Source organism: Sebastes fasciatus, chromosome 10 (genome assembly GCF_043250625.1).
Source record: "Sebastes fasciatus isolate fSebFas1 chromosome 10, fSebFas1.pri, whole genome shotgun sequence".
NCBI classification, from domain to species: Eukaryota; Metazoa; Chordata; class Actinopteri; order Perciformes; family Sebastidae; genus Sebastes; species Sebastes fasciatus.
Genome location: NC_133804.1, coordinates 32,160,580 through 32,183,584, shown reverse-complemented (window position 1 = coordinate 32,183,584; position 23,005 = coordinate 32,160,580). Strand labels below are relative to the sequence as shown.

Sequence of the window (23,005 nt, the reverse complement as noted above, 5' to 3'; positions counted from 1 at the left end):
GATATATATTTACAATAATAATAATAATGATAATTTAAAAAATCGGAATATGAGCCATGTTATATTTTATTTTATTATTTTAAAAATATATATTTTTTATCTATATAATAATAATTATTAATAAAATTATTATTATTTATTTATTTATATATATATATATATATATATATACAATATACAGCATTTACATTTAATAATTGACCCATATTATATTTTGTTTATTATTTTTAAATTATATATTTTTTTATATAATAATAATTATTATTAATACAATTATTATTTGTATTTCCATATATATATAATTATTTATTTATAATATGGGTCATATTCAGATTTTTGTAACTATTAAATGTAAATATTGGTATTAGCCTAAAAAAATCCAGTAGACTACCTACTTATTATTTTTAAATAATATATTTTTTATTTATATAATAATAATAATAATTATTATTATATAAATAATAATAATTATTATTATTATATAAATAAATATATAATTTAAAAATAATAAAAGATTTCAGTAGATTACTAATTCGACCCTAATATAAATAATGCATTATTTAATTAAAAGTTATTTACCTTTTTGTTTTATTTCAGGCAAAAGTGTTGGTCCACTTTAACTTTAACACTGCGGAAAATCCTGAACTCCTCTCCCCACTAGAGCTCCCTGTACCCGGGTAGGAGTAGCTGATCTACCGGTCCTCACCGCTGGAGGTCGCTGTTCCTCTCTCTCTCTCAGCCTCCGCAGTGCCGCCTGGCTACGAGGAGTGCGTTTGATTGTTGCAGCGCTCAATGGCGGACAGAGAAGCAGAGAGAGAGTCAGTCAGACAATAACACCTCAGACTGAGAGAGAGGATTCACACCGCCGCTGCCTTAACGGTCACAACGGTTCTAACGGTTCTAACGGACACTCCCGGGCTCTCACTAACGGCTGTTTTCCAGCGTGTCTTCTTCTTTTCTTCGCATTCCTGAGTTTCCTCCGCGGAGAAGTTCCTCTGTTCATGGTGGTGCACTAACACTAACCATGGGGGACTCTCTGGAACTGATCGGGAAGCGGCTGCTGCTGCTCCTCGACGACGGTGGTGGTGGCGGCGGCAGGTCCGGATCCAGCGAGCCGGAGAAGGCTGACTGGCTCCGGGGCACCGTGAGGGCGGTCAGCGTCATCGGCCTGGCCGCTCCGGAGGTGAGCTGCGGCGGAGGAGGAGGAGGAGGAGAGGCGACAACAACAACCGCTGCTGGGCTCACGGTCAGTGTTTACATACAAACTACTGCCTCACCACCTCACTAAACACCTCCTTTAATCACATATAAACATGTAACTCACATATAAGTCATTTTAACCTCATTAACCGTCAATGTTTGACTTTTATACGCAGCTAACGTATATTTATGCTTCAAGTCTCAAGGCGGGGGGCGAAGCTAAACTCGAGGCCGAGGCTTTTTATGGCCTTCGCTTTGTTCTGCTTGTTAGCTCGTTAATGAGTCACATTAAGCTCCATTAATGTTTACAGTAACCTTCCTAGTAATCAGTGGCAAAGCAAAGATCTGATATGTATAACTAAACTATCATGATAGTGTGATAAATCGGTGTGAATAAACGGCGTTAGTGAGCTGACGGTAGTTTAAAGGCCTCAACAAGTTCAGATGAGGGTGAAGCAGGAATGCATCCACTCTGCTGGCTTTACTGATGGAGCTCCAGGCTTTAAGTTTGTTATCTAATAAATACATTCATCTCCTCAAACTGTTTAATCTATATTGTGCAGATTCTGATAAACTGCTAAAGACATATGATGGAGATTTGTAAGAAAGAGATTTGGGGTGTTGGTGACCTACATAATAACAAACACCAACAACAAGGCAGTGTAGTATGTAGTCAGCATTAAGTACACATAATGTTTATTTACATTAACAGTACTTTTTTAAGGCCTTAAATGTACAGATAATAAAACAAAAGTAAATAAAATAAGGTCTATTTATCAAAACATGGATTAATTGGATTAAAAATCACCCCCATTGGATATAATGTAGAGTGATGATTAAATTAATGAAAATACTGATACAAGTAAAAGTACTAGTACCACACTGTAAAAATACACTGATACAAGTAAAAGTACTAGTACTACACTGTAAAAATACACTGATACAAATAAAAGTACTAGTACTACACTGTAAAAATACACTGATACAAGTAAAAGTACTAGTACTACACTGTAAAAATACACTGATACAAATAAAAGTACTAGTACTACACTGTAAAAATACACTGATACAAGTAAATGTCCTGCATTGAACATGTTACTTCAGTAAAATAACTAATACTACACTGTAAAAATACACTGTTACAAGTAAAAGTACTAGTACTACACTGTAAACATACTATGTTACAACTAAAAGTACTAGTCTATTTATCAAAACATAGGTTAATTGGATTAAAAATGACCTTGTTTGAATTGGATATAATGTAGAGTGAGGATTAAATTAATGAATATCCTGTTACAAATAAAAGTACCACACTGTAACAATATGTGGTGATACAGTTTGTACAGTACTTTGAAAAGATTTTAAGGGCTTAAATGTACAGATAATAAAACATATATTTATCAAAACAATAGGTTAATTGGATTAAAAATCACCTAGTTGTAGAGTGAGGATTAAATTAATGAAAATACTGTTAGAAGTAAAAGTACGAGTACCACACTGTAAACATACACTGATACAAGTAAATGTCCTGCATTGAACATGTTACTTCAGTAAAATTACTAATACTACTCTGTAACAATACTCTGTTACAACTAAAATACTAGTACCACACTGTCTGATACAGTTTGTACAGTACTTTAAAAATTACCTAGTTGTAGAGTGAGGATTAAATTAATAGAAATACTCTGTTACAACTAAAAGTACTAATACCAGACTGTAAAAATGGACTTAAACAAGTTAATGTCCTGCATTGAAAGTGTTACTTCAGTAAAAGTACTAATACTACACTGTAAAAATACACTGATACAAGTAAAAGTCCTATTAGTACTTTTACTTGTATCAGCATTTTCATTAATTTAATTCTCACTCTACATTATATCCAATTCCAACTAGGTGATTTTTAATCCAATTAACATATGTTTTGTTAAATATAAGTTTTATTATCTGTACATTTAAGCCATTCAAATCTTTTTAAAGTACTGTGCAAACTGTATCAGCATATTTTTACAGGGTGGTACTAATACTTTTAGTGGTAACAGATTATTTTTACATTGTAGTATTAGTACTTCAGCGTAGACCTTCACAATGTTGATGTCTGGCATTTATTGTAATTTAATACATTTAATTTCTCTCTCTCACTTTTTCTTTTTCCTCTTAAACCTCATAAGCAAGCAGGTACTTGGCGAATCAGTTGCATAGATGGTGTTAATCAATAACTTTCCCACCTTGAATTTAAACAAAGCTGATTTGACTAGAAGCAATGACCGGGGGAGTCAGGCAGACTGATAACAGTCCAGTCTGTTTCTCACAGCTCGCTCTGTTAAATAAAAAAAAGCTTAGACGTGTCTGTGGTGTTTTACTTCACCCAAGCCCCACAAAACAATAAACCTCCACTATCAACTTTATAACCATGAAAATAGGCGGTGTCACGGTGTCTTCAGTAAGTGTGATAAAAGTCAAATGGTACAAATCTCACACACATTTCATAAGAGGGAGCCCAGCTGGTGTCAAGTTTACTTTGACTTTGTCTTTTTGAAAACCTTGGATAAGGGAGTGTCATTGTTCAGTTGGATTATCCATTGTGAATCAATGCATACCAGTTCTATTCTGTTTATTTGACACAGAAAAGAAGATGCATAACAAAAATATCTCGCATTAAGAATGAACTTTAGTTGAGGAACTGGTTGAGCAAAACACTTCAGACTGAAAACAGCCCTGTGTTAAAAACAAAGCAGGGGAAAGCGTTTGTGGTGACGTGTTGTTTAAGGGTAACAATGAGACATGAAATATAATCCACAAACCTATGTGGCGTCTGATAAATCTTATCCCAGTAATCTGTTACTCTAACTCAGGGGTCAGCAACCTTTACTATCAAAAGAGCCATTTAGGCAAAGAACAAAAAAAAATCTGCCTGGAGCCACAAAACATTTGAGCATTGTGATGAAGGTAACACAGTTTATAGTCTAAGTATATAGTATATAAGTCTAATGCAGTGAGGGCCAAAGAGACAATGTACTACGGAGTATTAGGGCCACATTGAGGGAAAAAACATCTGAGATTTACAGAATAAAGTCATAACTTTACTAGAAAAAAAAGTTGTAATATTACGAGAATAAAGTCATAACTTTACGAGAAAAAAAGAAAATAACACGTAAAATTTCTACGTTATAATATTATGACTTTATTCTCATAATACTACGACTTTTTTCTCTTAAACTTATGACTTTATTCTCATAATATTACAACTTTTTTTCTCGTAAACCTATGACTTTTTTCTCGTAATATTATGACTTTATTCTCAAAATCTCAGATTTATTTTTTTCCCTCAATGTGGCCCTAATACTCCGTCGTACCACAGAACTACAACAGTGATAAATGAAAATGTAAACAAAAAACAGTTATTCATTTCCATTTTTAAAAATCCACAGAGAGCCACTCGAGAGTGGCTAAAGAGCCGCAGGTTGCTGACCCCTGCTCTAAATGGACTTCCTAGATTGTAATACTCACAGACAGGATTTTAAAACTGTAAACTTATCATGGTGGCAACTTTTCAAAAAAAAAAAATTATATGACAATTGTGAGGTAAACAGCAGTAATACACCTTTCACGTTACAAAGTGTGCAGAAATGTGCACCTGCGTTTATGTGGTTGGCCAACGCAGCGTCATAACAAAGTTTGATCATGCTCACTGAACCCATCATGGATAAATTAATACAAAATACCATCAACAGAGACATTTGTAACTAACAGTGACTAATTCCAATCAATTCGTGACTAACTGGAGGTTCCCTGATGTGTGCTTATCGTAGAATTCACAAAATGTATATCTATGTATTTGTTACATTTTGTTTTACTCAGTTAGGAAAGCAGTGTTTAAGTCAAGCCTTACACATAAGAGAATGATCCCAGTCACTTCCACACAGTGAGGCATACAGCTTATTAATTAAAGACTGGTATCAGATCGGTACTCGGTATTGGCTGATACCCAAAGCCCAGGTATCGCTATCGGGACTGAAAAAGTCGGATCGGTGCATCCCTACTTTTTAATCTCTCTTAAGAGCACATTTTTGAACAAACTAAAATACAGGTACAAAGTGGGTCAGTATTTAGATACTACTGCACATTTTTCAGCCTCATGTACAGGCTATAATCCTTTTCAAAACTCACATACGGCAGTATACATATTAAATAAATCTATGCTTTAAGTCAGCAACAATAGACTAATGGACTATTTTTGGTACCACCCCCCCAAATGTTTCCATTTTTTAAGGCTGCATCTTTCATTTTAAGCCAATCAATCATCAACTTTTTTTAAAGTAGCTAGACAGCTAATGATTGACAGGCACTCCTCCTGTGATCCTTCCAGAGGATTATATCTTCATATGAGTCAGTGAGTCACAGTTCTTTGCTAAATGAAGTGTGTTATCCAACTCTTGCTCTAACTTGCTGTAGATGTAGACAGATTTACTGTTGTGAATTGTAAGAAAGGTTTGAAAACAAAATGATGACATTAACGACGCAGACTGGAAATTTTCCGTTTCTAGTATTCTCATTTGAATAAACTGAGTAGTATAAGTATGAGACTGTATTATCACGGTTGTAAAATGCTCTTTTAAAGGAGTTGCTGGTACACACAGACATTGTAGTGAAAGTGTCTAATGAGCTTTTGGCCACTGAAGAGGCTCTGTGTGGCTGTCTGCACTGGCACATAGTAGCTGGCCAGTCCGCTTGCAGTAATTCTGTCTTTGTGTTGTGTTACTTGCACATATTTCCACTTTATGCTGCACTTTTAATTCATTTGATTCGCTATAGTTGCAGTTATGTCATTTAAAGCTGAAGTAGACGAGATTGGAGCAAATGTGATTTAAAAAAAAGTTAAAACGGTCGCTATATCGTGTCAGTAGTACATAAAACAGGTAATCTGAAAAAAATCATGTGCCTCTGTGTCCTCCGGTGTCCTCCAGAGCTCCTAACGGCATCTGCAAGATTTCCCAGACCGGAGGAAAATAAGTAGTAAGAGCTGATCTGAGGTCTGCTGTACATCTGCCGTATAAGAAAGCCGGCTGTCAATCACTCGCGAACTCTGACCAAACGGTCAAACTAGGCAGTGCTGATGAAATATGAATCAATATTATGTTACGTTAATGCCTATTTCTCCCCTCAAATGTTTTCAGAATCATCTTGTAGTGCACGGTTTAGCTGTAAAATGAGAAAGTTTGTTTCAATGAAATGACCTGTGATTGGTCAAAGTCTCCCGTCACGGGCTAGATTTTCTAAAGCCTGTAAACAGAGCCATGAGGAGGAGCAGGAGTCTAGTTATCTCTCAGAACACTTGAATAACAATATGCTGAAAGGTTATTATGGGATTTTTGCTCAATGATGCCAAAAATATATACTGCCTACGGAAGCTTTAATTCATTTGATTTCGCTATAGTTGCAGTTATATCACTTAACAGTCCGTATGTTTATGTTCTGCTTCTTTCTGTTTTTCCGATTGCAGGTATTTGTGGAGTTTGAGAATGCTCTGCAGCGCTGCTCTTGGGTGCAGGTGTATGACAAGGGGGTGAAAGCCGTGTTGGTGGAAGACTCCATAGTTTGGGCCAATCGGACTGATGGTACCGGGACTGCTGGAGCTCCAGCGTCATCCACTGCCTGGCCTGCTCTGGTGAGTGCATTCCAACCACGGCTGCCAAATAGGCCGATAACTTTGGCTTTCAGTTTGAGTATTCCCTCTCAAGTTTGGACCTTGACCATTACTAACTAATGTTTTTTAATGGGTTGTCCGTCTGTCCGACCCATTCTCATGAACGTTATATCTATAGTAGAGCCGCTACTCCTTTGCGTTGAAAGGAGCCAGCTGAGGTGGTTCGAGCATCTAGTAAGGATGCCCCCCCCCTGGGCGCCTCCCTAGGGAGGTGTTCCAGGCAGGACCAGCTGGGAGGAGGCCACGGGGAAGACCCAGGACTAGGTAGAGAGATTATATCTCCACACTGGCCTGGGAACGCCTCGGGATCCCCCAGTCAGAGCTGGTTAATGTGGCCCGGGAAAGGGAAGTTTGCGGTCTCCTGCTGGAGCTGTTGCTTCGCGACCCGACCCCGGATAAGCGGTTGAAGATGAGATGAGATATGCAGGAAAAATGCTCAATTTGTTTTACCCTCCTGACCCTGAAGAGTTTGTTGATGGGGGCCAAGATGAGGGCAGCTTTACACCTCATAATGCAAAATGACTCCATTTATATTTTTGTACCTGTGCCACAGGTTATATACACTCACCGGCCACTTTATTAGGTACACCTTGCTAGTACCGGGTGGTCTTCTGCTGCTGTAGCCCATCTGCTTCAAGGTTGGACGTGTTGTGCGTTCAGAGATGGTATTCTGCATACCTTGGTTGTAACGAGTGGTTATTTGAGTTACTGTTGCCTTCCTATCATCTCGAACCACTCTGCCCATTCTCCTCTGACCTCTGACATCAACAAGGCATTTCCGTCCACACAACTGCCGCTCACTGGATATTTTCTCTTTTTCGGACCATTCTCTGTAAACCCTAGAGATGGTTGTGCGTGAAAATCCCAGTAGATCAGCAGTTTTTTAAATACTCAGACCAGGCCGTCTGGCACCAACAACCATGCCACGTTCAAAGTCACTTAAATCCCTTTTCTTCCCCATTTTGATGCTCGGTTTGAACTTCAGCAAGTTGTCTTCACCACGTCTAGATGCCTAAATGCATTGAGTTGTTGCCATGTGATTGGCTGATTAGATATTTGTGTTAACAAGCAATTGAACAGGTGTGCCTAATAAAGTGGCCGGTGAGTGTATATAATGTGAACATGTAATCATAGAAACTTGATATTTTAAGACATGATTTGGGTCAAATATATATGTGGACATAAATTGAAAATAAATGGGATAACTGTTGATTTTCATCTAATTTTGAATCCAGTTTCTTGGAGATTCATTTGAAAATAAAATTTGCACTTTGGACTAAACCCTGATTTGGGCTACAGATGCCTGTTGCTCTCCAGGCTCACCCTTCCCCACCCAGACTGGGCTCAAAACCATAGTCACAACTCCAGTTCACCCTCCAGCTGGAATAGTTGTTCCTGACTTGTTTGTGCCCGGTGCAGATGGCCGTTTGGCTGTGCTTGTGCTTCAGCTTATGTCTGGAGTCAGTTAATGTGTTCATGTGGGTGACCAGAAACACAGGAATCAGATTATGGCTCACTATAACATGACTTAATGCTGTTGAATTGAATGCAAATATATCAAGTGTACAGGGAATTTCACGTTGTTGACTTTTCTCCTCAGGTCTTCCGCTCCCTGGTGGACAGAGTGGGGATAGGATCGTTGGTTCCTGTGGAGTATTTTGGAAACAAAAATTTTGAGTTCCTGCCCGATAACAAAACTGTCCAGAGGTTTGAGGTGTGTATGTTTGTTTTGCAGTGTGTTAATCCTCTTAGTAGTGTTAAGTGCTAGAACAATAAGTTTATAAACCAGTTTGTTCAACTGTCAGTTCAACTGTTAGTTGCAGCGCTGGTGTTCTTTCTTGTAATATTTACATTATTGCTGTACCACTATCACTATTTCAGGACAGTGTGGTTTGTCTCCTTGTGCAGGTTGATAAAGACGCAAGACACCCTTTGTTGTTGGAGCAGCCCTCAGTGCAGGCTGCCATCTCCAGCTGGCGTACTGACTTTGAACTGCAGGAGATCTTCAGGAAGGGTAAGACTCAACCTTCACCAGTTTTTACGTTGTTTTCATACACTACCTCTGTGTATTCTCTGGGGTGTTGTAACTTAATGTTTAACACATTTTTTCTTGCTGAAATAAGCAACCCTGGAATTACTGTTCATTTAAAATGCTTAAACTTGGCTTTTGTCATTAAATGTTTAAATCTGGCAGAATGTAACTCCTACTTTTCTCCCTGTTCCTGTTCCTCAGGTTCATACACTATTCAAGGACGCAGGGTCCGCGTGTACCAGCCAGAGTTTGAGGAGTGCTGGGCCTCAGGACTGGTCTCACAGCACGACCCTATCTCACACATTATGGAGATTACCTTAGATAAGGTAAATAATGCTCATGTCACAAGTCTAATAGGAATGCACATTGTATTAGTTATTTACAACATCAGTCCTATGTCACTTTCAGACCAGAGGAGTTTGATTCAAATGACTGTATTGCTTCACATCTTATTTGTAATTCACCCACTACCTATTCTCTGCTATATTTAAGAAACGGGACACACAGTTAAACAAATTCCTCTGGATTTGGCAAACGCCTTGAGTAAAAATGCAAATTCAGAATTTAAGTAAATCTAGAGGTGGATCAGCGCTCCCCAATTTGCAAAAAACATCTTAAAATAATGCTTATGTTTTGCCTAAATGTATTCTGGTCATGATGTAAAATGATGCCACTTAAATTCCCACTTTTTTGTTTGCTGTAGGGAGAAGAAAACCAGGTGGTAGATCCTCGTGTGATACATGTCATGCTGGCAGAGGAGGAGGTACTGAATTGTTCCTGAATTTCCCCTCCAGGGATCAATAAAGGCTTATCTTATCTTATCTTGTCTTACTGTGCAGTACATTTTGCTAAAGTGGTTTTCAGCTTTAGAAATACATTTAAAAAAAAATGTAATAACAGAATTACTTCCTAAAATGTCCCCCCTTTTTTTTTTTAGCTTGGTAAGAATGGACGGCGAAGGAAGGACAGTGAAACAATGAAGGGTGACAGTGGACGCAGACGTAGGACTGCCTCCGAAAGTGAGGATGACTTGAACTTGAAACGTTTTAAAGGAGCGGCAGATACGGGAGCTGACGGGCAAAACTGTGGCGATTCCAACAAAACGCCGGCAGCAGAAGGGATTGGGATCTGGGGCGGAGACTCCGGCGAAAGAGTCAGCAGCACAACCAAAAACGGAAGCTCTTCAGAAGGAACCTTTCCTCAGGGCAGAGTGTCATCCCCCAACGCCAATTCCTCGCTCCAGATGGATCAATCGAACGCTACTCCGCCTCGTTATCCTGCCCATGTCAAAGAAAACGGTCGCTCCATCTCCACACAGGGGGCGGCGGACTCCACCACTGCCGTGCCTCACACCCCGACCCCTCCTCCCCTCAAACCAGCCCCCTCTCCCTTCTCCACCACATCCTTCCCCTCACTAGGCCAGATGCCGAGCCTGGTCCCCGGAGCTCCAGCCCCCAAGGCCTCCCCATCCCCCCAGCCAGACCGAGAGGAGGCCTCCCAATCAGCTTATTCCAAAACAGCTGCTCTTGTTTCCCCGGGGCCCGTCACCATTTCTTGGTCGCATGACAGCGGCCCTAGTGTGGCACTTTCTGCGTCTGTGGGTTTTAGTCCTAAAGCCCCCACCTGGGGAAGCCAGACTGAGGTAAGACGATCAATATGATCAGTACTGTCAATACCGTCATCACAGTTTTGTTTCTGTTATTAATATGATGTCGCTGAACCACCTTGTTTTCTTTCTCAGGGCTCCAAAACTGCATCAGGTTTCCGTTTGCCCGCCGCTTCTGTGTTTGGAGATGTCACCTCTCAAACCAACGGAGCTCCTACTACCACTACCGCCGCCTCCCAGGACACTCCCAGGCCCTTTGGCTTCGGCTTTGGCGGAGCAAAGAACGAGACTCAATCCAAGCAAGACCAAAACTTGTTTTTCCAGTGCATGACCCAGAATTCTGGGTCCAGCCCAAGCCTAGCTGCTGGTCAGACCCAGTCCAAGGACACCAATTACTTCACCACAGTGTCTGAGAGCCTGAGTAAGGAGGCCCCAAGCCTTTTCAAGTCCGCAACCTCCACTGAAGGGTTGAAAAAGCCTGAGCAGCCCAAAGTGCCTGAGACCCATTCAACGGGAAATGGTGTGCTCAACAAATCGGCCTTCCAGGGCATGGGTGGCTCTGCAGCAGGAGGACGAGGTTCTGGTCTAAGTATTGGTGGCCTTGCTGCAGCCTCTGGAGCTCAAAGTACTTCTAAGAAGAGCAGTAATAATGGGACTTCTGTGGGGGGCTTAGGACTGCAGTCTGGTTTTAATACTTCTGATAGCCACCAGAACCTTTTTCTGCAGGCGTCCAAAGAGCCTGCTAATCCATTTCTGGCATATGGGGACAAAACCTCCCACACCTCCTTCGCTGGCCTCACCGGGGCCGAGCCACAGACCCTCGGTCCGACCTCGGACAGCAAGCCTAACCTGTTCGCGATGGCAGAGCCGCCTAAGGGGATTCTGTCTTCCCCTTTCCCGGCACTCTCAGCAGCTGCTTCCCCCAGCTCTTCCTCCTCTCCAGCACCGACCTCATCACAGAGGTCACAGAGTGAAGGGACTGTGACAAAAGTGGAGCAGGATGTCGGGGAGATGCCTACGTCCACCTCGGGCTGCCCCATGTTTGGAAACACTGGCCCTGGTGGGATGGAGGACGTCCCCGTGTCCTTTGACCAGAGCCAGACTCAGAAGTTCACCCTGGAGGAACGAGGCCAGTCATCCAAACGTGACTCTGACTCAAGCAGCAACAGCGGCCTGTCAGACCTGAGTGACAACGAGGAGGGCCCGGAGAAAGGCCAAATCCCAGGAGGACCACCACACCCTCCCAAGGACGTAATCATGATGCAGAAAGCTAAAGTCCAAGGGGCTGCTAAGAGCCGTCCGCGTAACAAGCCTTTCAAAGGTAAGTCTTGTCCACTCTTTCCTCGTTTTGTGGTGACAAATGAAGCAATAGAATTAACTCAAGTTGTCTCCTCCAGTGGGCCAGTCTGTACTAAAAGACCAGAGCAAAGTGCGTCGCCTGAAGCAGTCTGGCGAGTCCTTTCTCCAGGATGGCTCCTGCATCAATGTGGCCCCTCACTTGCACAAGTGCCGCGAGTGCCGTCTGGAGCGCTACCGTAAATATCGTACCACAGGCGAAGACAGCGATGACGACGACGACCCAAATGTGTCCTGCCGCTTCTTCCACTTCAGAAGGTACACGCTTATGTGCTTTATATGTCTTGCTCTGTGTATTTGAGCGTTATAGAGAGTTATCAGAATAGAGGAGGCAATCATCATCAATCAATGATGTGTTACTGAATTAACCTTTTCTTCCCGCCGTGACCAGATTGGCGTTCACTCGTAAAGGTATACTGCGTGTGGAAGGCTTCCTGAGTCCTCAGCAGAGCGATTCCATGGCAATGGGTCTGTGGCTACCTGCACCAGCTGTCCAAGAGGGCCTTGACCTCGATACATCCAAGTACATCCTGGCCAATGTGGGAGACCAGTTCTGTCAGTTGGTCATGTCTGAGAAGGAGGCCATGATGATGGTGGAGCCTCACCGTAAGATATCATTTTATTCACATTCTATGTTTTATCTTGTCTCTCCATTTTGTCTCAACACTCTATTTTTTTTTTTACCCGTTCTTCAGAGAAAGTGGCGTGGAAACGTGCCGTGCGAGGTGTCAGAGAAATGTGTGACGTGTGTGAGACTACCCTGTTCAACATCCACTGGGTGTGTCGCAAGTGTGGCTTCGGAGTGTGTCTGGACTGCTATCGGTTCCGCAGGAACAGGCCAAGGGAGGGTGAGTCATCGCAGTGACATCTAGGGAACTTTTAGGGCAAAAATTGTGATCACGATTAATTAATATTCGGTTAATAGTGCAGCCCTAATAGACAGGGTTAATACTTTGTGAGGTCTTTTGAGTTGGAGGACGTTGGAAACACACAGGTCAATATGTTCTCTCCTTCAGATTTAGACGAAGGTCCGGAGGATGAGGTTTTCTCTTGGTTGAAGTGTGCCAAAGGCCAACCTCATGAGCCACAGAACCTTATGCCTACGCAGATTATACCTGGGACAGGTAACGTATACATTATGATTGAATCATAAATCTATCAACCCCCACCTCACAAGCATCAAGTAATTCGATACGATCTTGTATTGGTACAGTAAGAGTTGTATTGATTTGATTTGCCTTTCTCCTTTAGCTCTTTACAACATAGGCGACATGGTGCACTCAGCGAGGGGCAAGTGGGGTATCAAGGCCAATTGTCCCTGTACCAGTCGACACACTAAGCCTCTAGTACGCCCTAGTGCCCCCAACGGGATTACACAGGTACTGTTGGACCACATCAGGTTTTTCCTCAGTCCTTCATTGTGAGAGGTGTTTTAACTTTAATGTCTGGTTGTTGTGCTCGTCTCAGCAGTCTGCAACAAGCAGTAGTGGTGTCCTCGCAGCTGCAACTCCCGGTATTTCCACCACTCCAAAATCAGAGGGAGAAACATCAGCGATCAAAACAGAACCTACGCAAACAGCAGCGCCATCAGACAGCGGGGGAGGAGAAACTGTGGGTGGCGTCAGTAATTCCACAACCAGTGGCGCATCCTCCCCCTGTAATCTCACCCAGTCCGCTGCCAAGGAGTCGCGCTCATCAGGAGAGGGCAACAGCTCAGCTCTGCACTGGCTGGCAGACTTGGCCACACAGAAGGCCAAGGATGACACCACCAAGGGTAAGTAGGAAAGAGGAAACGCTGAGTCAGTGTAGTCTGTGCATAACAAAAGTTAAAAAAAATCAATATTAAAGCTGAAGTTACATCACCATCCTCTTGCCATCTTCTTCCAGAATCCGGTTCACTTCGCTCCATGATGAATCGAGACAGCCGACCTCCTTTCGGCCTGGACTCACTCAGTGCCCTGTCAAAGCCTTCTGCTTCCAGTCCTAAGCTATTTAACAGTCTGTTACTGGGCTCCAGCATGGCCCACTCCAAACCTGAGGGGTCCAGTCTCCGGGACCTGCTCAACTCCGGACCGGGCAAACTCCCCCAGGGGCCCGGAGAGAGTGGGGTGCCGTTCCCCTCCGTCTTTACCTCAGCAGGCGTACGTAGAAAGCTTTTATTATTATTACATGTAGTTTTATGAAGTGTACACATTCATACTGAAAATCCTCTCAGCAAGATCCGTTTCTGATTGAAAAATAAATCACACTTTACACAGTGTATGCCTGTTTAAATATGGAAACATTTTCACATACACAACATTTTCTACAAGAATAATTTAAATTGTAGGAAGATTAGATTCGGAATAACTGATCATAAATTATATTTCTACCAGTTACTGGTGTAGTAATGAAGCAGAGCATCCACTTTGAGTGGAAACTACTAAACAAATATTACTTTCAAAAAAGATGAGGCTTATAATTGAAGTCATTTACCTGAAAGTACAAATAGATAGCTGGGTAATCAAACATTTATCTATTTTGTCTGTCAGAGTGACAAGCTGAAGAGCAGCCTCCCGAACTTCCTGGATCACATCATCGCCTCGGTTGTGGAGACCAAGAAGGCAGAAGGTCGTCGGACTGGGGCCTCTGAGGGCGGCGAGCTCGGTGTGCTGGGGGGCCGCAAAGACGGAGTAATGGGCCTTAGTGTTTTGGAACCGCATACCTCCCACTCCTGGCTCTGTGATGGACGACTCCTCTGCCTACAGGATCCCAGCAACAGCAACAACTGGAAGATCTTCAGAGAGTGCTGGAAGCAGGGACAGGTAGGAACAATGATTAGAAAGATTGCTGTTGGAGAAACATGGAAACATTGAAACTTTACTGCACTGACTTCTGTGTAACCTCTTCTCTTTTGTGTCCAGCCCGTGTTGGTGTCAGCAATACATAAACGCCTGAAAGGTGAATTGTGGAGACCTGATGCCTTCAGTAGGGAGTTTGGAGACCAGGATGTAGACCTGGTCAATTGTAGAAACTGTGCTATCATCTCTGATGTGAAGGTGCGAGACTTCTGGGACGGCTTTGAAATCATCTCCAGTGAGTGCACACAACTATTTGTTCCTAAATTATTCTTATTTGTTGTTTTGGATTGATTGACTGATTGATTGATTAATATTTATGCCACTGTGTTATTTTTAGCTCGTGTGCCTCTCAGAAATGGTAGCTAATGTGTTTTTATCTGTGAATGCAGAGCGACTGCAAGATAGTGAGGGCCAACCCATGGTGTTGAAATTAAAGGATTGGCCTCCAGGTGAAGACTTCAGGGACATGATGCCCACACGGTGAGCAGACACAGAAATATATTTGCTTTGGTATTTTTTATTAATTTGAGCATTTTTTTACATTATAAGGACTAGGGGTGTCACGATTTTGATTCTAAATTGGAAATCGATCGAAATTGGTTTCCGATCATCGAAATCAAAAGCAGGATCGACTATTCCACACATGCCATAAATGCGTAAAAAAAAAATTGGTATTCTGGATTGATAATGAATTTATATTTTGATAAGGATAATTATATCAGTAATTCATTTATATTTCTCTATGACAGCGATAAAAGGTAATAATTATAGTTAGACAAGTTTAGGAAAATGAATTAGAGTATATGTATGGCTCAATAAGGAAGCTGGTTAATTATTAATGAATGACTTATGGAGAAGGGGTGGGATTAAATAAGTTTTCCACTTCTTCTCACTCCTTTTCGAATATGTAACCCACGGCGTCAAGTGTTTGATAATTTCTTTTACTTATGCTTTTCATTTTATTAAATACTACTTTTTTCTGGCTGTCCACTTGTTGATATGATCATTCTCTTTTTTATTTTTTTTTATTTTACATGTTCGAGATAAATTTTGAAATGAAAATGAATATGAATGGAGTTCTGTCATTCTTTTGCCAGGTTTGACGATCTGATGGATAACCTCCCTTTGCCCGAGTACACAAAAAGAGATGGTCGTTTAAATCTCGCTGCACGTCTGCCCAACTTTTTTGTGCGTCCTGACCTTGGACCTAAGATGTACAACGCCTACGGTGAGTAGGATTGACTGAGTCAACTAGATAGTCTCTTCTCTTTCTCTCCCCTTCCCTTTAGAACACATTTATCTTCATCCTCTCCCTCTCACTCTCCCTCTGTGTCTCTCAGGCCTAACCTCGTCTGAAGACAGGAAGGTGGGAACCACTAATCTCCATCTGGATGTCTCTGATGCCGTCAACGTCATGGTCTATGTTGGCATCCCTCAAATAGAGGGAGACCCCGAGCAAGGTCAGTGGACTTAAACACACACTTTGTGTCTTGTTCTCTCAGTTACACACACATTTAAGAAACATTTGAACTACTAAATGATATCAAAAGCACTACTTACTTCCCAAATAATTTTATTATGTATTATTTACAATATTACATGCAAAAGATTTTTTTCCCCATAACAAATTAAAGACAATGAATACATGAAGGATATGAAAAACATAACTAATTTCAAACACTGGACATGAATCACTTCATCTAGCTCAGGGGTCAGCAACCTGCGTCTCTAATAGTCCGTCGTATATTTACACTTTGGCCCTCACTGCATTAGACTTATATACTATATACTTAGACTATAAACTGTGTTACCTTCATCACAATGATCAAATGTTTTGCGGCTCCATACAAATTTTTTTTCTTCTTCTTTGCCTAAAATGGTTCTTTTGATAGTAAAGGTTGCTGACCCCTGATCTAACTGCTCCCTCCTGAACAATCTTAAAGAATATAGTCCCAGCTGTTCCCCGAACATAGTGCTTTTACTGTTTTAGTTGCCCCAGACTAGAATGGCTTGGATAGGACCCCTGAAAAGACCCTTCGGTCGGTTTCGCTCATTTACATTGTGGCAACATTTCTCATTCACAGAGCGAGATATCAATGGACGCAAAGGTCTGTAGACTTTCAATTGTATCACTTCAGTAGCATGTCCTTCTTTGTGACTAACTCCCCCTTCTTCACTCCTCCACTCCACCCTTTTGTTATTATCTGTGCAGCCGGGGGGTCGGAGCACTGGGACCCATTTGTTGGTTTGGTAACACTTCATATTACAGGTCTGCCAATTTCATGGTAATTAGGTAATAATTAGCAAGTAACATATTTGAAATTTCTTTGGAATTACTGCCAAATTACCCCGATATTTACCTCAAAATCCATCAAAAATTACTCTATCATAAACATAATTTAATAATTATATGCTAAAATAGGCTTAGGCTTGAGAAGTGGCTGAGAAGACACTTCTGATCTGGCACAAATCTCATCATTGTTTGATTTATTGTCGACACAAATGTAACCTGGTAGCTGATGTCATGATTCAGGGAGTTTTTTTTAAAGAAATTTCAAAGAAGTTATTATGCTAATTATTATTTATTTATCAGCAGACATGGAAATAAAGCATGTCAATTAACTTTGTATTCTTTTCCTGGAAATGTATTAAATAAATTACCAGCTATTGGGAAATAGCGGAATGTAATTATTAATTAATAAGATAAGATAATATATTACATTACATATAAGCATCAGTAAAAAAACAAAAATCAGATACAACACAGTGCAAAAGCAAAACAAAAGTAGACAGAACTTATAAAATATGAACAATTTAAATAGAAGGAATATAAAATAGGAACAATATAAACAAGAGGAATATTAAAAATTGGAACACTATATACAGTATTGACAATAAACAGGCTATTAACACAATTGCACAATTATAATTAAGTCATTTTTGATAGATTTTGAGGTAAATATTGGGGTAATTTGACAGTTATTCCAAATAAATTTCAAAAAGGTTACTTGCTAATTATCACCTAATTACCATGAAATTTGCGGACCTGTAAAATGAAGTGTTCCCGTTGGTTTCTACTGTGGCATGTTTTGTAAATTTCTATGTAAATGCAACCTTTATTAACACCTTCAATTAATAACAACAGATGGCGTAGATATTTCTGTAGTTGCCCTTTGGAGATTCTGACTTTCTTCCTCTATGTAGATTTCATGGTTGTGCTGTTTTGGGGTTCCGTCATTAAAGCAGCAAAGAATCCACAAATCTGACATAAAGTTCACACAAGATTTCATATAATTACTGGATATTTCTTCAGTTCCTGTTAGCTTTGGATGAGCTGCGTTCTGGTCCATACACTGTGGGAGAAAAGTTTGCTCCGCCGCGCACACCCGCTGTGACCGCTCCGTCCTCTGCACGGCCGTGGCCTCATTAACGTTATAGTTCCCTTATAGCGTTGGTTTAAATCTGAAATGCTGCCAAATAGGCGCTTTTGCTTTTTTCGCTTCGCATCGTCTTGTCTGTCAACTCTCTCGTCCCGTGTGTGAAACATGACTCCTGCTACGGAGCTGAGACTCCGTATGGAGCAGATGCATTCACTGTCAGGTTGTAGTGTCAGTCATCCGACTATCTATTGATAACACGGCGCTGATACGCCAAAATTAACTAAATGGGATTTTATTTCTGTAAAAAAAGCCTGTCACGGTCATTTCAACAGGACGGAGTGAAAACGCTGTCGCGAGTGTCTCGGAGGACTTCTATGAGAAGTGCTGCCTCCGGCCAGCTTTGCATTTTGCATTACAAATATTGCAACGAGCGTCGTCTGCGTCGAGATTTGAAAAGTATAACCACACTTGCAACCGTTTTCGGTTCGCCACTCACTTGAACACGCTGCAGGGGATGACTTTAGTAATATCCAGAGCTGTGATTGGTCAAAGTCTCCCGTCACGGGTTAGATTTTCTAAAGCCTGAAAACAGAGTCATGAGGAGGAGCAGAAGTCTAGTCTTCTCTCAGAACACTTGAATTACAATATGCTGAAAGGTTATTATGGAATTTTTGCCCAATGATGCCAAAAATATATACTGCCTTCTGACACTTTAAAAGTATAAAGTTCGGTACCCAACCCTATTCACTTATCCTTCTAAATAACTCGTGAATCAACTCTGTAAATGAGAGGTCAGCATATTTTCAGGCAGCAGAGTTCGCTGCTCTGTACGATCAACCTCAGGATGTGGATGTGAACATTATGTCAGTAATGTGATTGTGTAGTCTGTAACTTGTCCTTTTCTTTGCCCCGGTGGTTCTCAACTGGTCCAGCTACATGATCCACATTTGTCTTTTAAGTCACAATCCAGACATCATTGCAAATTTGTACCGTTTTCATTAATTTCTCAGAATGAATAGTTGAGTAATTTACAATGCTTTCATGCACTAGAAACAATAGTCCCGATAATTCATGTTTTACCAAAGGCTATATTAATAGTTTCTGTTTAGAGACATTTTCTTTTTTTCTCACAGTTCTTTGGGGGGGAAAACATAAACACATACAGAGCTGCTGCTTGGGATGTTTGTGTCATGACAGCCACATGATGCAGCTGGAAACAGTATTTTAAGAGAAGCTCTAGAAAATCAGCGCACTGCAGAATGAAACTGTTATGTTAAGTTCACTTATAACGAACCTGTAACGTCATGATGAGCCACCAGTTGAGAACTAGAGCTCTGTGCCATTTTTGTCAAACGATATGATGGATGTACATTAATTCAGTTGTTTAAGAATCATGCAATAAAAAATCAGATCCCAGTCACTGAGGCACGATACGTTTAGTCAGTCATCAAACTGGAATAAATAGAAGTAATGTTGAGACATCAACAACCACAGCTCAAAACCTAATTCACATTCACAATTTCTGATTCTTACAAACATTCCCTTTAAAGAGGTAACTGCTGTAAAAATGTTGTTGTGATAGAGACCCTGCTGATGACCCTTTGCTGCCCTGTATGTGTGTGCTTTGTTTGTTTATGTTTGGTCCTCCAGAGGTCATGACCACCATCGAGGAGGGCGACGTGGATGACATGACGAAGAGGAGGGTGTACGAGGGAAAGGAGAAGCCAGGAGCTCTCTGGCACATCTACGCTGCCAAGGATGCCGAGAAAATCAGAGAACTGCTCCGCAAGGTCAGCAGCCAGTGGATTTCTGTCTAAAATTTCATCTGAGCTCTGGAGCTGCAGTATCACTGCCTCCGAACCTCAGACTCCTTTACAAAGACAGTGAATTTAATGAAAGGTGCACTACCGATGGCCTGAATCTGATTGTGAAAACGCTTTACGTATGCTAACGTATAATTTTAGGACTATGAATTGATGTTAATCAGATTCCTGATAGGTTTACCCTCCACTACATCCTTGTTTATTATACTAAAACATCATCAGCTGAGAGATAATTGTGTGGTTCTGATTCATCGTGGTTTATCTGTGTCAGGTGGGAGAGGAGCAGGGTCAGGAGAACCCTCCAGACCACGACCCCATTCACGACCAGAGCTGGTACCTGGACCAGGCGCTCCGCCGCAGGCTCTATGAAGAATACAGCGTCCAGGGTTGGGCCATTGTACAGTTTTTGGGAGATGCAGTATTTATCCCCGCTGGAGCTCCACACCAGGTCAGACACGTTGTGTTATATATTAAGGATGCTTGCTATAGAAATCCATTTATTTAGATGATTCATATTTATTTTGTTTCATCTGTTCATTTTCTGCTCTTCCCCTCCAGGTGCACAACCTGTACAGCTGTATCAAGGTGGCCGAGGACTTTGTGTCTCCTGAGCATGTAAAGCACTGTTTCAGACTGACCCAGGAGTTCAGACACCTGTCCACTACTCATACGAACCACGAAGACAAGCTACAGGTCGGTGTGCTTTTTCTCTCGTGTAGTTTCAGCATTCAAATCCGCTAAACGTTTCTACTTTTAAATCTACTTTCTTTAATTACAGGAAATAAATCTGCTGATTTTTTTGACAAATACAACAATCTGTTTGTGACATTAAACTATAATTGATTTCTTTAAATTATTCTGCAGGATTCTTTTTTTTTTTTAAATAATATTTTTTATTCAATAAGAAGAATATTATTCAGATATTTTTTTTTTTAAATAATATTTTTATTTAAGAAAAAAGTGTTACATTCTGAGAATAAAGTCATACGTTTCCGATTAAAAAAAAGTATGACTTTTTCTCGTAAATTTATGACTTTATCCTCGTGATATTATGACTTTCTCTTGAAATCTCAGATTTATTTATTTTCCCTCAGTGTGGCCCTAATACTCTGTCGTCAAAAACATGAAAGTCAGTGTGAGGCATTGGTGTTGTTTCCATGTCGTTGTTTTAACAGACACTTCCTGTCATTTTTGTCCTCAGGTGAAGAACATCATCTATCACGCAGTGAAGGACGCTGTTGGGACACTGAAGGCTCATGAACCTAAACTAGCACGCCCTTAGTTCCTCTGATTTAACGCTGTCCCAAAACAACCAGCCTCTGACGACCACACACACACACAGTATACATTACATACCTACATACACAGTACAGGTTGCAGAGTGAAGCTAGACTGAAGGTTCTTTTGGGGCAGTGACGGTCCGGGTTTGGGGATAGAGAAACATTTGATTTGGGGAGGGATTAGACGGGGAGGGGCTAGTCAGCGCTTTGATGAAGGAAGTCCTTTATCGCTGTTACACAGTACGCTCAAACTTGTCTAGTTGTTTTCCAATTATAATTTTTTTTTTTGATTAACTCTGTATTTAAGGTCAGTGTGTTCGTTCTGTTGTTTTCATTGTACATGTAAGATGTGAGAGTAAGGGAGGTAAAAAGCTGACTTGCCTTCGGAGCAGATGTTCAGCTACCGTATAAGCGACTGACAAAAATGTGAGTTCTGGGCTAACTTTCCTATTTTGATGACGTTGATCTTATTTCTCTTCGATAGGAGCGAGGTTAATCCTGTTTTTGTAGATTTTATTTTGTTGTTGTTGTTGCAGTTTTTAAAAACAGCTGATTGCTTCTGCCCTCTGTGGCTGAAATGAATTTGCGAAGCAGCCGGCGAGGGGAGGCAGACCAAAGTTTTGTATTTTACGTTTTCTTATTTCACTTTTAGAATAAGAAGTCTTTTCTTTTTATACACCATCAAGGCAATGATCAGGAGGACTTCAGAGAGGCTAGGTTTTATTTTATTTTTTTTTTTTCGTTTTTGGTCACCTATCTTTGTCCCATGGGCTGAATGAACTGCAGACTTCCAACAACATTGTTCAAGAATCACAATTGCAGCTGAATAGAACTACTGGCCATTAACATTGTATCAATATATATATTGATCTTAGCAGTCTGTTTGATTTTTCACATTAAAGTTTACAAAAACTACCGTTTGTCAACTGTTTGTTTGTTTGTTAGCCACAAAAAACCCTCCATGCATGTAGAACCAGCGTTTACATAAAACGTGTCTGAATCAGGGTCGCAGCTCACAATTATTTTCATTATCAATTCATATTTTTGATCAAGTCCCAAAAAAAGAATCAGTTTACGAATGATAATAAAACAGAAATATTATAACATCTTTGGTGTCCTAGGCAAAAATGTTGCCTAGGACAAAACAAATCTGAGATTTACAGAATAAAGTCATAACTTTACGACAAAAAAGGTCGTAATATTACGAGAATAAAGTCGTAATATTACGACCTTTTTTGTCGTAAAGTTATGACTTTATTCTGTAAATCTCCAATTTTTTTTCCCCTCAATGTGACCTGTTTATTTGTTCATTTGTTACCTCAGTGCAGAAAATGAGGAAGAGTGCCCATGGCACTAGAAAAGAAAGTATTTAATTCTTTTATTTTTTTAGAAGGTGATGATATGGTCTAAACATTCAGACTTTCATTCATTACATTCTCAATATTTTCAGTGCTGAATTCGGTCTTATTTTCAACTCTTAATTGGCTTAATAAAGGTGACTTAAGTACTATATAGCTTTCCATTAGTTGTATCTTAAACGTGTTGCCAGTGTTAATACCACACACTAATATATATATATATATATATATATATTAGTGTTTTACTGATGCTACATGCTCTTATATCTTATGTCTTGTGTGGCCCAGCTTTCACTGCTCAGGTCTGAATTAGTAAGTAGATCACAGAAATGGGTCAGGGAGTGTACTGTACCTCCCCGACGAGGAGGAGGAGGAGGAGGAGGAGGAGGCAAGCATGAATTCAGTTAGTCCAAACCAACAAAGACA

General features: G+C 40.7%; 1 protein-coding gene across 3 annotated transcripts; it reads left to right on the top strand.

Moving 5' to 3' along the window:
• Positions 1 to 733: 733 nt before the first annotated feature.
• On the top strand, positions 734 to 22,136 carry kdm3b (lysine (K)-specific demethylase 3B). 3 transcript variants are annotated; one of them, XM_074647503.1, is made up of 25 exons: positions 734 to 1,246; positions 6,701 to 6,865; positions 8,505 to 8,618; positions 8,813 to 8,918; positions 9,138 to 9,262; positions 9,640 to 9,699; positions 9,874 to 10,578; positions 10,678 to 11,863; positions 11,940 to 12,156; positions 12,290 to 12,504; positions 12,594 to 12,746; positions 12,915 to 13,022; positions 13,150 to 13,277; positions 13,369 to 13,672; positions 13,786 to 14,039; positions 14,430 to 14,702; positions 14,802 to 14,973; positions 15,128 to 15,218; positions 15,836 to 15,966; positions 16,079 to 16,198; positions 16,823 to 16,846; positions 19,769 to 19,908; positions 20,213 to 20,389; positions 20,500 to 20,634; positions 21,143 to 22,136. In XM_074647503.1, exons 1-25 carry the CDS (start codon positions 1,025 to 1,027, stop codon positions 21,221 to 21,223), a joined length of 5,406 nt encoding a protein of 1,801 aa, XP_074503604.1. In that variant the 5' UTR covers positions 734 to 1,024; the 3' UTR covers positions 21,224 to 22,136. The 3 variants fall into 3 exon arrangements, with proteins under 3 accessions (XP_074503604.1, XP_074503605.1, XP_074503603.1); XM_074647502.1 differs by having other exon boundaries at positions 735 to 1,246; positions 13,366 to 13,672; XM_074647504.1 differs by lacking the exon at positions 16,823 to 16,846 and having other exon boundaries at positions 13,366 to 13,672.
• Positions 22,137 to 23,005: the final 869 nt, after the last annotated feature.